The sequence below is a fragment of the Dermacentor albipictus genome, chromosome 3 (assembly GCF_038994185.2).
Source record: "Dermacentor albipictus isolate Rhodes 1998 colony chromosome 3, USDA_Dalb.pri_finalv2, whole genome shotgun sequence".
NCBI lineage: Eukaryota > Metazoa > Arthropoda > Arachnida > Ixodida > Ixodidae > Dermacentor > Dermacentor albipictus.
This window is the reverse complement of record NC_091823.1, coordinates 148,924,112-148,940,774: the sequence shown is the minus strand read 5'-3', so window position 1 is coordinate 148,940,774 and position 16,663 is coordinate 148,924,112. Positions and strand designations below refer to the sequence as shown.

The following is a 16,663-nucleotide window of genomic DNA, read 5'->3' as shown; positions in this document are numbered from 1 at the left end:
GGGAGGGGACCCGAATACCGACAGTGTCCAAGTTGCGAGTGCTCGGCCTGTGGCTGGAAGAGAACGGTGCCAACCGCGAGCTGGTTGCCCGACTGCAGAAGAAAATGGCCGCCGCCACACACCTCGTGAGGCGGGTCGCGAACAAGAAAAAAGGAATGAAGGAACATAACGTTACGAGGCCGATACAGGCGTACGCGCTGAGCCACATAGCGTACGTCGACGCATACGCCGACTGGAACAGGAGCGAAACCGACAAGCTGAACGTGGCGATCCGCAGGGCGTTCAAGACCGCCCTGGGAGTACCCCAGTACACGCCAACCCACAGGCTCCTCGAGTTGGGCGTACACAACACGCTCGAGGAGATCGCCGAGGCGCAGAGAATCGCGCAGCTGGAGAGGCTGTCGAGCACCGTAACGGGAAGACGAATCCTGGACTTGCTCGGGATTCGATATCACGAGGCGCGTGGACTGAAAGAATCACTGCTACCGGAAGTCAGGGACGCCATACAGACGGAAAACATGCCGAAGAATATGCACCCGGTGCATGACGTGCAAAGACGTATACGCAGGGCGGTAGCAATCCTCGAGAAGCATGGAAGAGAAGAAGGCGTCCTCTTCGTCGATGCAGCCAGGTACCCGCGGCCAGTCGGTGAATCTGATGGCGACGAGGAACGTCGACCACCACCGCAGCTACAAGGGAATGTGCGAGGCGAGCCGCAGTTACCAGCACCACCACCCCTACTGCTACTACGACAACAACGGCAGCAGCAACAACGGCAACATCGACACGGCCGACCGACGGCGGCGGCGCCCGCCTTTTCCATGGCAGTCATAGATACAAAGGGACTGATCCGAGTCACGGCATCCGCGAGGCTGCCGTCGGCCGAAGCAGCGGAAGAGATGGCCATAGCCCTCGCGGTACTCCACGGAGGTGCGGAGGATAACCTGATTATCAGCGACTCCAAATCAGCGATTCGGAATTACATCAAAGGTTGGGTGTCCGCGGATGTGGCGCGCATGCTCAACGCCCGGGCCGGGGACTTCGGATCCGGCACCATTACAAGCAAGTCCCTCAAGTGGTTCCCCGCGCACGTCGGGGAGCTTGGCAGTAACAGCAACAATGACACCAACATTGCTAACGGCCGAAGACGCAACGACACTCCACCCAACCACAACGAGCGCGCCCACCTCGGCGCGAGGCAGCTTACCCGCCGCGACGTAGTCACCCAGAGGGCAGCCGCTGCCGTTGTTGTGCGGGACCCCAGCGGAGGAGTGACGGCGACGGTGGCTGCCACCCCGTCTGGCGTGGCCGCTGTCGTTACCAATACAACACAAATCGCGGCGGACGGAGCTGGGGATCACGCGGACGCCGACTGCGATGCCAGGGAGTTTCCGGCAACGTACAGAGAGGTGATTGGTCACTATCGGAAAGAAAGAAGAAAATATCCACAACCCCACGGGCGTCTAGACAGGTCCCAGGCGGTCGACCTGAGACGGTTGCAGACGGGCACTTTCACCAACCCCTACCACCTGCACCGCCTGTGGCCCGCGCTGCACCCGTCGCCCGGCTGCCCGTGGTGCGAGCACGAACGGGCTGATATGGCCCATGTGCTTTGGGAATGCCAACGCCACGTGGAACAAGGACAAAGAGGAAGGGGGAATGCAACAGCGGAACCCTCTGAAGCGGGGCGCCTCGCTGAGAGATGGCAAGCCGCCCTCCTCAGCGAGGCACCCGAAGACCAGGAGTGGGCCGTCCAGCGGGCCAGGGCCATTGCCGAGGATCTCGAAAGATCTTCCTCGGGCGATGGACCACTGGCAGCCTAGCCCCGGGCACCAACATCAACAACTGCTGGACAAATAAAGTTTATTCCTATCCTATATATATATATACCCCATGAGGCAACACCTCCGCTCCCTCTACCCCAGCGGAGCACATCTGGTGCAGCTAGCGGCGACGGCAGCGGCGTCGATGGCAGCGCCACCTGTTGGAGCGCGGCTGCGACGTTGCTAGGCAACAGCGGCTCAAGGTCGTTCGTCGCCCACGGCATATGGTATACGGCATACGGCTGCTTGCACACAGCGTACGGCGCGACGAGCCCATAGGCTCGCTAGCTTGCGTAGTGAAGCTTTCGCTTTAAAACAACGTGAAGATCCAAAGTCGTCTGGCCGCAAGGAACGTGCTCACGGAGTCGTATCATTGATGACCATATCATAAAAGACTGGAAGCGGTCAGGGCGGCGATGTTCTTCCGCGTCAATTACGCTTTCTGAGAAAGCCTAATTGGAAAATATTTGTTCTTACGTCTTACAGGGGCTTGTTTAATAACCATATATTCGATTAGCAACACAACCTCGAAGACGGGATGCAAACTACTCATATGCTTTAGCCACTCAAGCTCAATTATTTTTAATTAACGTAGTATTGCGGATTACGCACACAACTGCTCAACTTCCTCTGTATCCGGAGGTTACCATTGAGTCTCTCAAATGATAACAATGATGTCATGAAAGTTCACATTGGTTTATTTCTTAAAATTTGGTGACATTAGAAAATGCCGCCGGTACATTCATGGTGAAGTAGGCTTCTGATAAAGCAGGTACGAATGCTTGAAGAGGCTTTCATGACGTAATTTATGTTGATGAACTTAGAATGCATGTGCTCAACCATGCACCTCTCTCTTTTACAATGTACTCCCTTACATTATACAAGAAACACCTCAGTGCTACGGTACATCCCACAAGGTGTGCGAGAACACTGTGCACGCTACTGATTATATATCTGAGCGTTGGTGACCTCAGGCTTGGTTTCCTGGCATCATTAGGAATGAAAGGAGCACATACCTAGTAGGCCAAGCAGGTAGACTACTTCGGCCACTGGGTCGGCCGACCGAAGGACCGACCGACCGACCGACCCGGACGGATGAACGAACATTCTCGAAATGGCTGAAGTCTAGGCGAATAATCATATACGCTTTAATAACAGCTGCCTGGGAGAAAGCACTTGATATATATTTTTTCAGCAATTCGTAACAGATGGGGCAGTGCGAACTCCATTAGGTTTGGGTTGGGACGGAAAATATCGAAATTTTAGGGTTACGGATTTCTTAGCGGCAGTCACTGTGAATTAGAACTTCGCGGTCGTGACAACATACAAGTTGGAGAGCAAGTCTACTTTTGGCACTTGCCATTGTAGGAATACTGGGAACCTGTGCTAACCGAAATGGTATTCTAAACGGGCAGTTTGGAATAGCGTTTCTTGCCTTATATACGTTAAACGCTAGCAAATGTGCAGTATGGTACGGTGCGCGTCCCTTCACTCTCTACAATCGCCTTGACGCGGCGTGCCACCGTCGTGCCAGGCAGCGGCGCAAGCAGACCTGGAGGAGTCTGTGTGTGTCGCTCGACGATGCCCGCAACAGGTCGCGCCCATGGCGCATTCTCGGCGCCCTCCTTCGACCAAAGATCGCTCACTCTCGTGCGCTTTGCATCGTGGTCGTACAGGGCTTCAGCGCAGAGCAGCTCGCCGACGCGTTCGCCGCCGCCTTTGCACAGCCAACGCCGTCGCTTCCGCCGCATGGCCTAGTTTTCGACCTTCCTGAGCACAAAAAAGCCGCTCTCCTCGCGCCGCTGCGCTACTTCCCGATGAACGGAATTCTGCAGCAGGTGAAGGCGATGTGCACGCGGGACTTCACCTTGAGCGAGCTTCGCATCGTGCTCGACGCTCGGAGGCGACGTTCTGCGCCGGGCGCGGATGGAATCACCTACCAGACGCTGCGAAATATCGACGACGAGCAGCTCACATCGCTGTTGGAGGTGTACAACCGCGTCTGGCGCACCTGCGCCGTCCCTCCCGAGTGGAAAGAAGCAACCGTGGTGCCTCTCCTCAAGAATGGCAAACCCCGAAGCAGCGCCAGCTCCTACCGCCCGGTTTCACTCACGTCTCTTGCCGGTAAGACGCTCGAGGCCATGGCACTTCATCGTCTGGAGTAGATTGCTACGGCGCTCGATGCATTCGCTCCCGAGCAGAGCGGCTTCCGCCGGTTGCGCGCAACGGCTGACGCCCTGGCCGATGTCGCTACGCTCAAGCACGCGGTGGGTCGTCACGAGGCCGGCTTCCTCGTCCTGCTTGTTGTACAGAGTGCCTTCGATGGCTTGCCGCATCCTGCGATCGTCAGTGCGCTGCACGAGCTCGGCATCACCGACCGGCTACTCGACTACATCCGAGCCTTCTTGTCTGACCGCACGCTTCAAGTGCGGGTTGGAGGTGCGCTCAGCCAGACGCGTAGTGTGTTTTCTGGTGTTCCGCGGGGCAGTGTTATAAGGCCCTTTTATGCGAAGCATATTACGAGAGCTCAACCCAGCTCCTCAGGCACGGCGGTGTTGCCATGAAACCACGTGACACCGTGACGTCACGACAGAGGAGAAGTGGCTTTGGCTCAACTCTTGCCAGACGGGCTGGGTGGGAATCGAACCAGGGTCTCCGGAGTGTGGGACGGAGACGCTACCACTGAGCCACGAGTACGATGCTTCAAAGCGGTACAAAAGCGCATCTAGTGAATGCGGTGTTGCCTTAGAAACGAGCTGTTTCTAAGGCGTGCGTCTCTTGCTCAGGCGCACATTTCGTTGCCGCGCCGAACGCTGCTTTGCTCGACGCTCACCGCGTCCAATGCGGGGCGCGTAGTCGCTGCCCTGTAGCCCATTGTCTTACACCCCTTGGCGGGTCGACGGGAACGCTGTCGCGTTCCACTCTTGAAGGCGAAGCAGAGTAACGCATGAGTTGTTTCTTCGTCTAGCCGAACAACCACAACCATAGCCAAGCAACAGCAGTTCACCAGGCTAAACAGTGGTTCAACAACTAAAATAAAGGCTAGTATGCTTCGCATCCTGGGCTTAACCTTACCTAAGCCACAGCCATTTTTTTATTTCATCTTGTCCTCGCGCGACTTCCGGACTACATCCCAAAAGCGATGTCGCACGAATTACGGGTGGTCATCTACGCTGACGACATCGCCATCTTTGCGTCTGGCCCTACTAAAGTCGGCTACCAGGTGCGCGAGTCTGTTCGAATTGCGATCGACGCTGTGGATCAGTACATGGGAAGCATCGGCCTTCAGCTGTCAGCGACCAAAACAGAGGCACTGCTGGTACACCCACGAGACAGGCGAGCGCGTCTCGAAATGCCACCGCTGACTCTGTGCCGTTGCTCTCCCACGTGGCGCAAGAGCGTCCGTTACCTCGGCGTGCAGATCCACTGCCGCGTCAACTTCAATGCGGCCGTCTCCCACATCTGCAGGCAATCGAAGTCGCCAGCGCCGCGCGCTCTCTTCTCGCGCGTGGACACGGATGCACGCCGCAACTCGCCATGCGAGTGTACAACTCTGGCCACATTGAGTGCACTCTACGCCCTCCCCATCACCAACGCTCGAGCTGCGAACTGGAACGCTACTGACATAGCGCAGCGTACTGCTGTGCGAGAACTATATGGCCTGCCTCGCTCCTCTCAAATCGGGGCGACACTCGAGGAAGTGGGCAACTGGCCACCATCACTTCGTGCACGAAAACACGCGCTCCACCACATTGAGCGCCTGCAGCATTCACCACAGTGCGAGCGGCTCGTCTGCAGACTCCACTCTCTGCCGCCACCGAGTTCTCATAGCTCATCGGGTCGTCGCCGCAGCTCGTCTACCTCCCGTACTACTCTAGTCCACTCGACGTGAACACCGCGGTGCCTGGCGTAGCATGAAAGCGCCAAACGGCTATGTGCGCCATGAGACAGGAGACCGACTCGTACTGCGCGAGCGACTGGCAGGCCGCCTGCTCGTGTACATCGATGTGCACGGTGGCGCTGGACGGGTCCGGTGCTGCAGCTTGCACGGCACCGGACATCTTGGAGATGCGCCAGTGCCAACTCCGCTTTGCCGCGTCGTCAACGGTGACCGAGCTCGCCGCCATCGACCTCGCTGCCTACCTTCTTGTAGAACATGGGGACATTGCGTCAGCGGCTATCCTCACTGACTTTCGTGCGGCGCTCTGCATGCTGGCCAGAGACTACACCGGAGTGCCCCTTGTTGTTCGAGCGGGCTGCAAACTGCGGCACATCGTCAATCAGGGCTGCGACCTGGCGCTCTAGTGGGTACCCGCACACATCGGATTGCCAGGCAATGAGGAGGCTGACTCCCCCGCCAAGGCCACCAAGGCGGCACACGGTGAGCGCTTCACCCTCACCCACTTGGTGACGGTACGCGGTGAAAATGGCAGTTCTGCGCAGCCTGACTGCGCAAAAACCCCGACCAGAGCGTCGCGACGGGAACGCCCCTGTGCCTGCTCCCGCGTGCGGGCCTCTCTCGGACTGACTGCACCTTCCTTCTCGGCTTACGCATCGGCTGCTACACAACAGCAGCGCGCGCACACAGTCTCACGGGAGCAGGCAGCCCCCATATGTGGTAACAGCGGAAACAGCTACCACACATGGGGTAGCCAGTGGAGACACTGGAGCATTTTCTGCTTCATTGCCCAGCTTTCGGGACCGATATGGAGGCTCTGTACACCTCCTACTGCCGATGCGGCCTGCCATCCAACACCCTGCAATGCCAACTCTTCCCTTATGTTCACAGTACCATCATCAAGCCGGCATTTTCGGCAGTGATTGAATTCTGTGACACAACAAACCTCAGAGCGCGGCTATACCCGCAACCGCTTCGCTACTATATGTCTTTTTTTTTACTTGCCGCCTTCTTCCTTTCTCCCCGCTCGGCTATCTATTTCTCTCGCTTCTTTTGCGGCCCACTTCCCGTTCCTCGTGCAATGCTGTTGAGGTGACCTCGCCTGAGTCAGTTACGGCGCTGCACTTATCTCTTCACCCTTCCTAAAAATCACTCACACGCACACGACGCATCCCTTCAAGACTGAGCTTACTGTACAGGAGCGCCAACATAATAAGACGTTAGAAGACAGGGTGCTGTCTTGGGTCTCGTGACAAACATAGCCGAGCCTACATAACACATTAGCAACAACCCCGTCTTTTCTAAGCCGACACGTCTCGTTAGACCTATCGAGGTCGGAATCTCAACGCCGGACGCTCGACGCTCTGCTCCGGGATCTTAGTATTAGCCGCTTGGGTGGCGGACTGCACTCGCACGAAGATGTCCTGTGAACTTGTCCTAAGTACTAACGGATGGTAGGCCATGCACAGATACAAACAGCGCTTCTCGAAAACGACGGTACACTGTATACGAACGCTTGCCACTGTTAGTGGTCATTTCTCTTAAGCCTGTTTCACATGCAAGCGAAAATGCTCGCGATTCCTGCCGCCGTGACGCAGAAACCTGCTTCGAGCGGCGGCGGCGGCGGCACTAGCGGCGCGAGCGGCGAGGTTTGGGCAATATGGAATTTCATCGCAGCGGCAGCGCGCCAGCGCCGCTTCCGAACCAATGACGGCCCTACTCGCACGCGAGCAGTGGAGTACTAGTGCGGAAAAGCCTGCGCATAGGACGATGTTTATTTACTTGCTACTTGCTCATATCAGCTGTGGGGATTCCCACTATGAATGCCAGGGTGACATCCTGAATTTGCATCCCCGATGCCATGTACCTGGAATACAGACCACATCTGAAGCTGGCGTACTCGGATCAGCGGCATGCGTTTTCCGGTATATATTGCTGCTGCGCAAGCTGCCGCGTCTATACAGTGACATCACTAACCTTTCATATGAAAATAAAAACCAACCTAGCCACTGTTTTCATTTATTTTACGGCACTGCTATGGGTAGGCAAGGGGAGTTAGGAATCCCAAGGGCTAGCGAGAATACAAGGAGCGGTAAAGTGAAAAGAAAAAGCAATGCGTATAGCACCGGAGTGCTGGTAAAAAAATGAACTTCGTTCCCAGGAGGCTCAGCGCAAGCGCCAAGCCAGGTAGGACCCGAATGTTCCTGATTGTTGGGGACTTTCATGCTGAAATTCCCAAACCCCAGAAGGACTGGCTCCTGTCGTTTGTCATGACAACATTTGACTCGCATGCTTCAACAACCCAAATCAACCAACCGCGTGGTACAGATTCTCCTTGATCTTATTCTTGTCCCATCACGGTGTTTCATAGCGACCACAAAGCGATTGTCGCCACCATTACATTATAAGGCATTGCATAGCTCCTTCAACAGCTATCTTCGTGCTTTTCAACACCTTCGCTGGACATCCACTTTGGCAAGGCCAGAACAGCGAGATAATATAGGCAGCATACTTTTGATAAATTTTATGGGTAACAACCATAGCTATAGAGTTCTTTGAGCTAAACATTCTTGCGTCTTTAAAACGCGGAAATAATAATCTATATACACGGTGTAGTTATCTGTTGTTCGAACGCATCTTGCGTCATTAACGTATTTTTTTCTTCTTTTCAGAGAGAACCCCTTACCGGGCTCCGAATGGTAGGTGCACGACACTGGAAGTGCTCACTTATCTGTGGTGTTCGTATATAAAAGTGAGAATAATCGTTGTTCAACGTTCCTTTAGCCCTTCGCTAGTTCTGTCATTTGTAGCGTTTGGATGAGACCAGAGGATACGCAATGAGTCATTGAGCAATGAGCTGGCGTGCTCTACTGTAATATAGAGAGGGGAAAATATTTGAGCAATGTGAACACTGTGCAGAAAAAGTTAATAGCGTGGCGCCATGCGAAAGAGCTTCGACAGTGGCATGCATGTTGTTCTTCAAACTGTGAAACAAACGCGCCTTCTTTCTCATCACCTCCTTTTATCATAGTTCTCATTTTCAAAAATTACTTCAAGTGCTGCATACAGAATGCGCCCCGGATTTCTGCTTGCGCCCCAATTAGGCACCGATACTTAAAAGAAGTGTCTAAAGCAAAAAACGCTCACCGATGTAGTAAGACGGACGAAGGAACTTTTTCAACGCGAATCACATGATTTTCCTTTGTAACACAAGCTGATATGCGGGTCGCTCGTTCACGTTTTTTAATCCCTACAATATGCAATGCGAGAGGGTGATTATGAGTCCACCAGTCGTAGAATATTTTTCGATCTGTTCACTTGGTCTTTCATTTTTCAGCTCCGCCCTTGGTTCTGCCACCCAGCGCCAGCCGTAAGTCGGTGCTCCGTCGTGATGCATGTGCAGGTGTAAATGTGCCATCAGCCAATGGATGATTCGAACAGGAGCCAAAGGGCGCCGCGTCAGCTATGACCACGACGTGTAGCCTTCGCGGCCATTGTATAACAAATGAAGGTTTATCCCAGCATTGACGTAGGCGCTGCAGCAGAGCATGGGTACAGCACCGTTGTATCGGAGTACCGGATTCGCTGTTTCTTATTCAATATTGGCACAATAAGTTTGCCAGAAGCTCTGCGCAGACTGAGTCTATTGTGTACATTTGAGAAAGCGTTTGCGTACATGCGATGATTTTCTGTCAGCAAACCAGGTACTATTGGTGCTCATATGACTAACTTTGTGTTCGGCCTAATAGCTTATTCGAGTAGAAGGTATTTTTTCAAAAGCTACACCTCACACACATCCGTATTGTTTTGAGTTTCTAAACTGAGTCAACTAGAGTGACCAGCACCTAATTGAGTACTACTACAAACCTGTAACTGTCAAGATACCAAAGGCATTACCTATAATCTCTTTACAGCTGTGTTTATTCTTGATATTGCACTAGTATGTGCCAAATGAAATGTCAAAACGTTTCTGTAAAAAAAGTAAGCGGGATACAACATGTCAAAAAATATTCTTGAGCGGCAAGGGAAGGGCAAATGTACGGTAAAATAATGGTGTTCGGTAAGTTTATATCGGTTGTTCAGACTTGCCTCTATGCATATAAAAAATATTTGTTTGCGTAAACAAAGGAAACAATTTTCGCAGTAGAGAGAATATGACCACCACGTGCACTTGGGAGAGCACCACGCATCGGGTTGGTTTTGCCACGAAAGGATTTGCTGCGTAATCAAGGAGTACAGGAGTTATACGTGACTCTTTAAAAATATATATGAAGGTCCCGCAAGTATTTTGATTCTCCACAAGAAAAGTAGAAAGATAACTACAAAGAAAGGGGTCACGCAAGAAGACACAACCTCTCCAGCGCAATTCACTGCTTGCTGGGGAAGTATTCAAGCTATCAAAGCTATCATGCTTCAAGCTATCACTGGGAAGGCTTAGGAGTGAGGATCAATGGCGAATATCTAAGCAACCTTCTGTTTACAGCTGATGTTGTCCCTTTCAGCAACGCTGGGTACATGTCGGAACAAATGGTTGATGACCCTAACAGAGAAAGTGTAACGGTGGGGTTGAATATTAATATGCAGATGTCAAAGATAATGCTCAAGAGCCTGGTAAAGGAGCAAGAGTTCAGGATCGCGAATCAGCCTTTAGATTCTGTGAAGGCTTACGTTTACCTAGGTCAATTAGTCACACTGGACCCTGGTCATAAGAAGAAAATTTACAGAACAGCAAAGATGGATTGTTGTGCATACAGCAGACATCGCCAGATCCTCAGTGGAAGCTTACCACTATCCTTGAAAAGAAAGGTGAGTAGACAATGGATTCTACCAGTGCTAACATATGGGGTAGAAACTTGGAGGTTGACTAAGAAGCTCGAGAACAAGTAAGGGACCACGCAAAGAGCAATGGAAAGAAGAATGCTTGGCGTAACATTAATGGGCTGGACGTGAGCGGTGTGGACCAGACAGCAAAAGGATATAGCCGATATTCTAATTGACATTAAGAGAAAAATGGAGCTGGGTAGGCCAGATAATGCCCAGGAACGATAACTGGTGGACCATTAGGGTTAAAGAATGGCTGCGAAGAGAAGGGAAGTACAGCTGAGGACGGAAGAAAACTAGGAAGGGGCGGTGATGAAAGTGAGAAATTCGCAGGCGCAATATGGAATCGGTTGGCACAGGACAGGGGTATTTGGAGGTCGCAGGGAGAGACCTTCGTCCTGCTCTGGACATAAATTATATAGATCATGATGATGATGACTAATTTTTGAATTTATCTAGCTTTGGCAGATCTTTTGTGAGGCCAGCAATGTTGTTAAGCAGCCAGTAAATGGTTTAAGTAGAATTTTGTTTGCCCGCATTTTGCTATGTAGGCAGATTTTAGTTTGGGATACCGAGTCATATACCTTAGCGAAACGAAGCTTCTTACTAGACAATGAGTACTTGCCGTAATTAATAAATGCAGAATTTACATAAGACTCACCAACACAGCCGCGCTCATCCAAGCATCTTGCTGGCACCTTTTCTACTTCAAGCATCTACGTCATGCCTACACCTGCGTTCAAAGACCACATACTACCGTAAACCGTGACCCACATGCTGAATGTTTGAAGTTTCAAATGTGTTTCATCTCACGTAGCTGCAGAGGCCGACTTAGGTACATGTGGCTTAGCTCCTATGATTATCTCGCAAGACGAAGGTACAGTCTCTACAATCTGTATTTTCAATACGGTAGCAAAAAATATCCTTAAATCAGACATACCTTTACCAACAGTCGCAGCCTTCTTGAAAGGAAGCAAAGATGGCAGGAAGACATCATTTTGTAATGAGCCTTCGTCATTACGAAGCAATTCAATTTCAACTCGGTGTAGTGCCAGTAACATCGCCTTTCATTTTCATAAAAACAACCTACATAAGCTTTGAGAATTGTCTACTAATGCGTAGGCATTTCTTGGCTCGGCCGTTACTACGATTTCGCTTAGTATAGCTTGCTCGCTTGCTTGCTTTTCCTACCTTAGGTGCATCTACCCATGTCTGTTCGGTGACAAAGAATGCTTGTGCTTTAGTAGACAATCGTCAGATTTCATCGTCGCATCCCACCTCTTCAATGCAGTTGGCATGGTCGCAACGCCGGGCACGACCGCGCCTCGATGGAGCAGAGCCGTCGAGAATTAACGCCAGCTGCAGATTACTAAAACATTAAAATGTCATGAGGCATCTGCCATACCGCGCTAGAAGCAGGTCGCTAAGAATTGGAGCCGGATACGATCGACTGCATACAACTTCTTTCTAAAAAAAATGACAGTTTTCTTTATTTAAATAATATGTGACAATATCTGAGCTCCGATTTTTTAAGAATTTGCTAATGTTCATACCACACGGGTTTTGCGAACTAATGCAATAATAGTTGCCCCTGTATCTAAGAAAATGGCCTTCCGTGCACGTATACTATAGTTATTTTGTGGTTTTGGTACTTATGCTAAGTTTTTGCCTTGTGATTCACTTATTATCTGCTCCTCTCATTCTGCTTTCTTTCACGCAACGATAGGCAGAAAAATTTTGTTTGTACGAGAGGAGGGTGGCTGGGCCCGACCAACTATATATATATATATATATATATATATATATATATATATATATATATATATATATATATATCACTGCAACTGTTGTAAAGATCATATTGTGAGCGCAATATTCGCGCGTCATCTTTCTCGTCTGTAAATATAATCATCGATTCATATCTCCATCATGTGTCTGTACATATCGTCATCAGAGCCCCGACTTATTAGTCATCGTGGCGCGGAATATTCGAGAATAAAATGCTCCGCTCGCAAACGAACATAGCATTTAGCCGGGTTTGCTAAATGTTCATTTGTGCGAGAAATGCTTCGGAGCGCTGCGATCACGACGCGCAAGCGGGCATGTCACGTGGTATTTTTTCTTTTAATTTCTCGGGCGTCTGTTGTAAGCGGAAAAACACTAATACCTCATAGATAAAAAGAGGGAAACTCTTTATTGGGACGTTTTCCAAAGCACTCTGCATCTTTCTAATTGGAATTTTTTGCTGGCGTCCTTGCCTCGAACGGGGGTAATTATTCCTGAGTAATTATTTAATTGAGCAAAATACAAGAAATATCGTGACACGTTACCTACAAAAGCTAGCAACCTGCATTTGGTCGCGTCTTAGAGTGCATCGGCATATTCTTAAACTCTGGCTAAAGTTAACTGAGGAACCCCGTATATAGCCGTTGTTAAAGTTGCACTTGAAGAAAAGTTCCAGTGACCTGGAAGAATTGTTCACTGAAGTGACGGCCTTGCATGAGTATTTAGAACATCTCACAGCAGGAGACCGTTCAATTTCACAGCCTGAATATCCTCGCACCACCATAAGACTGGCGTGTCTCGGTTGTGTAATCTTCCTTCTTGTAATTACCTTATATTTTTAGATCATCAATAGTGCTTCGTCTTTCCGCTGAAGCAGCAACCTCCTGTTTTTTTAAACTGCGAGTCCGATTATAAGCGCTGCTGCGGATGACTGCTATTCATTATAATTTCCAGTGACTTCGGCTTGGCCATATTTCGGCTACCGAGTGGATTATACATATTTAAGACTTCTGCGTGCAAGTGGCGATGTTTCCGTCCCAGATAAATGGTGTAGATTATTAGAAGCTTTTTTTTTCATGAGTCGTTAGCATTGCCTATTGGAAAGAGAAGCATTACTGAGACACATATCATGCACATGCATTTCACGCGCCATTGATAAAAGAATGTCGAAGAGGTCAGTGATGCCTGCAGGTTTATTTTAGGATCAGCAAAGCACGCAGACCAGTTTAAAGTGAGGTGAACATACAGCAAGATATTAATTCCTTCGGCATAGGCTATCGACTCCATTAAAAATTATTGTTAGTTGGCTAGCTCATTCTTTTTAATGATATATTTACATAACCCTTCGTATATATTTGCCTACAACATGCTTTTGCACGATGTTCACACTGGAAATTTCACAAAAATATTGAAGTGAAAAATACAGATAAGCTATTCACCGCTGATGCTTCAACACACTTGTCCTCCTACTGTGAGGATTTAGAGAAATAAATCGAAAAAAATAAATGAAATGCCGTGCACGTTCGCGCCAACAATGCTGTTGATGGTTTCTTAGTCGCGATAAAAAAATAGCTGATAGGGTTGAGGCAACCAGTAGAAGTCTCAAATTGTCTGTTAACAGAACTGTGATACTGATACGTAAGGAGTGAGAGGGCCTCAGCCATTCCAGGAAATCTCCGGAGGAGGCTGGAGCTCCCCTGTAGGCGGGCACCTGGGCCCCCAACTGTATATGCATATATTTAGGCGTGCGCAATATAAAGTGGTTGAAAGCCAACGCTTCGGCCGCTTCTTTCTATCGGTCCTGTCTCTTGCGCTGTCATTCGATTTCACCTCACAGAGCTATATACTGCAAATGCCGGTCTCGAAATCATAATGGCAGACTGCTCACAATATTCTAGATACGGTAAAGGCCTCTTGCATGTAGAGTTGGTGTATTAACAGTAATACTTTGGTGAAATATATCACTGGTAAAATAGAAAATATATAGCAACGCTTGCATGCCAATAATATTAATTTGCAGCGATGCCGCTAGCCTTCAGTCGGTCGCGATTCTTCGTAGCATCGTGCTCACGAAAAAAGCTTTCAGCAATTAAAACGAAAAGCGCATACATTCGTGGGTATCACGCATACAACACACAGCGCAGCATTCGTTTCAATGAATAACGAGCTCAAAAGAAACATCCAAACGACTAAATTGATTATAAGGGCTGCTGCTACCAATGCAAAGGACGTAGTGCTCCCTGCACACGTTTCGTTTCCAGATATAAAGATTACCGTTGCGCAAGATGCCACGGCGACGGAGTGACGTCACTAGCCTTTCATATATAAAAAAACAAGCTAAGCCACTTATTTCACCCTTGTTGCAGCACCGCCATGAATAGGCAACCAATAGTTAAGAATCCCCAGGGGCCGCGTGAATTAGGGGAGTGTCAAAAGGAAGAGAAGCGATAGTTCGACTACAAGCCTCGTGCAGCCAAAATTGTTGAGCTTCGTTCCCAAGAGGCTCAGCGCAAGCGCCAAGCCAGGGAGGACCCGAATGTTCTAGCTGGTCGGGGAATTCCATGCTGACATTGCTAAACTCAAGCAGGACTACTTGCTTGCGTTTTTCAGGAACAACTTTGAACTCGCATGCTACAACAACCCCACTCAACCAACTACGCGCTACAGATCCTGCACGGATTTGATCTTGGCCACGAATGCAGCGACAGTGCTCGAAGAAACCATTATAGTGTAACATATCGGCCAGAAAGCAATTGTCAATACCATTATAAAGCATTGCATACCCCCTTAAGCAGTTGTAGTGGTTGTCTTCAACAGGCCGATATAGCGAGTCATTTTGTTTGTTTCAGTATAAGCAGCATACTTTCGATAACATTTATGGCTAACTACCACAGCCATGGTGTTCTTTGAGGGGAGCATTCTTGCGACTTTAAAACCATCAATCATAATCTACTTACGTGGTATAGTTATGTATTGCCTGAACGCTTCTCGCACCATTAATATATTTCTTTCTTTTCAGAGAGGCTCCCTGACCATGCTCCCAGAGGTAAGTGCATGACAAAGAAAGTGCTCATTTAATTTGTAATGCTAGTATATAAAAGTGATAATCTACATTTTTCAGCATTCTCTTAGCCCTTCACTCATTTTGTCAGACGTAGTATATTTAATATCAGTGCAAAATAAGCCTAATTTAATTTACAGATAAGTGTAAATTTAAGTGTAAAAATATTGAAACAATGTGAATGCTGTGAAAAAAAGAAGTGAATTGAGGGGCGCCACCTGAAAGAACTTCGACAAGGCATTTACCTGGTCTTTCATAATGCAAAACAAAGTACGCCATCTTTAGCAATTACGAAAATAGAAATTGCGTAGCGCAGACCGCAGGAACACAAGACAAGCTCGCCATGTTTTGCATCACCTGCCCTAATCTTATTTTCTGTTTTCAAAAACTTACTTCAATGCCCACATGCACAATGGCCCCCGAATTTCCGCTTGCACCCCATTTAGGCACCGATACCTAAAACAAGTGACTAAAGCAAGAAACGCTTACCGATGCGGTAGGACGGACGAAGGAGCTTTTTGTACGCGAATTACCCGATTTTCCTTTATGAAGAAAGGGGCTCACAGATGGAATAGCACACTGGTATGAATTTGTAAACAGGGATAAGGTGCCGCAGAAAGGCTGGCCAACGTTTCGATAGGAGGACCTATTTATGTCCAAGACGGCCTCGTCATCCTCGTCATGTTCGTTTTAAGGGGTTAGTGCAGTGACGTCATGTGCTGTTGTTGTCCATGGCGATTGGTTATAAAGGCAGAAACTTCAGAGATAATGAGCGCTGTCACCTGACGTCTGTAAGCGTGGTTCCCAAGACGAGCAGACAAGAGCGGGAGAGTGGGGAGGTGGGGAGAAAAGAAAGAAAAGGAGAGAAAAGAAAGGGGGGGATGGGACAGCAGAAGAAAAAGAACAAGAAAAAAGAAGGGGGTCATGAGAGGCCATTGGGGAATCGAGAGGTTAGGGAGCATTCAGGGGTGTCGTTGGCTGCATATTATTGTGGCTTTAAAAAAGCCGGTCAGGCGGTCAGTGTTCGAGTAAAAGAAAAGACCCCCCCCGCCCCCCAAAAAAACATGAGTTGAAAGAGTGACTTTAGTAGCATAGCAGCAATGCGTCAAGTAATTTTGAAATAGTTAAGATGGCGACAAGGAGTCTGGGGTGCAATGTATGGGGTAACTGGAAGGCAGCAGCACGGTCTTTCAAGGGACGTTAGCCCCAGTACCTCAACGAAGGTTTCGTTACGGCGGTATACAGAAATGGCGATACCCTGTGTGGATGAGGCAC

At 49.4% G+C, this 16,663-nt stretch overlaps 1 protein-coding gene across 1 annotated transcript in view; it reads left to right on the top strand.

Annotated features, from left to right (window-relative positions):
- Window positions 1–16,663, top strand: part of LOC135896685 (uncharacterized) — a 193,349-nt gene that overhangs the window by 41,557 nt on the left and 135,129 nt on the right. Inside the window, exons 4-6 of the mRNA XM_065425172.1 lie at window positions 8,394–8,420; window positions 9,059–9,091; window positions 15,347–15,373. Of these exons, the coding sequence (XP_065281244.1) occupies window positions 8,394–8,420; window positions 9,059–9,091; window positions 15,347–15,373 (87 nt within the window). The remainder of the gene's footprint in view (window positions 1–8,393; window positions 8,421–9,058; window positions 9,092–15,346; window positions 15,374–16,663) is intronic.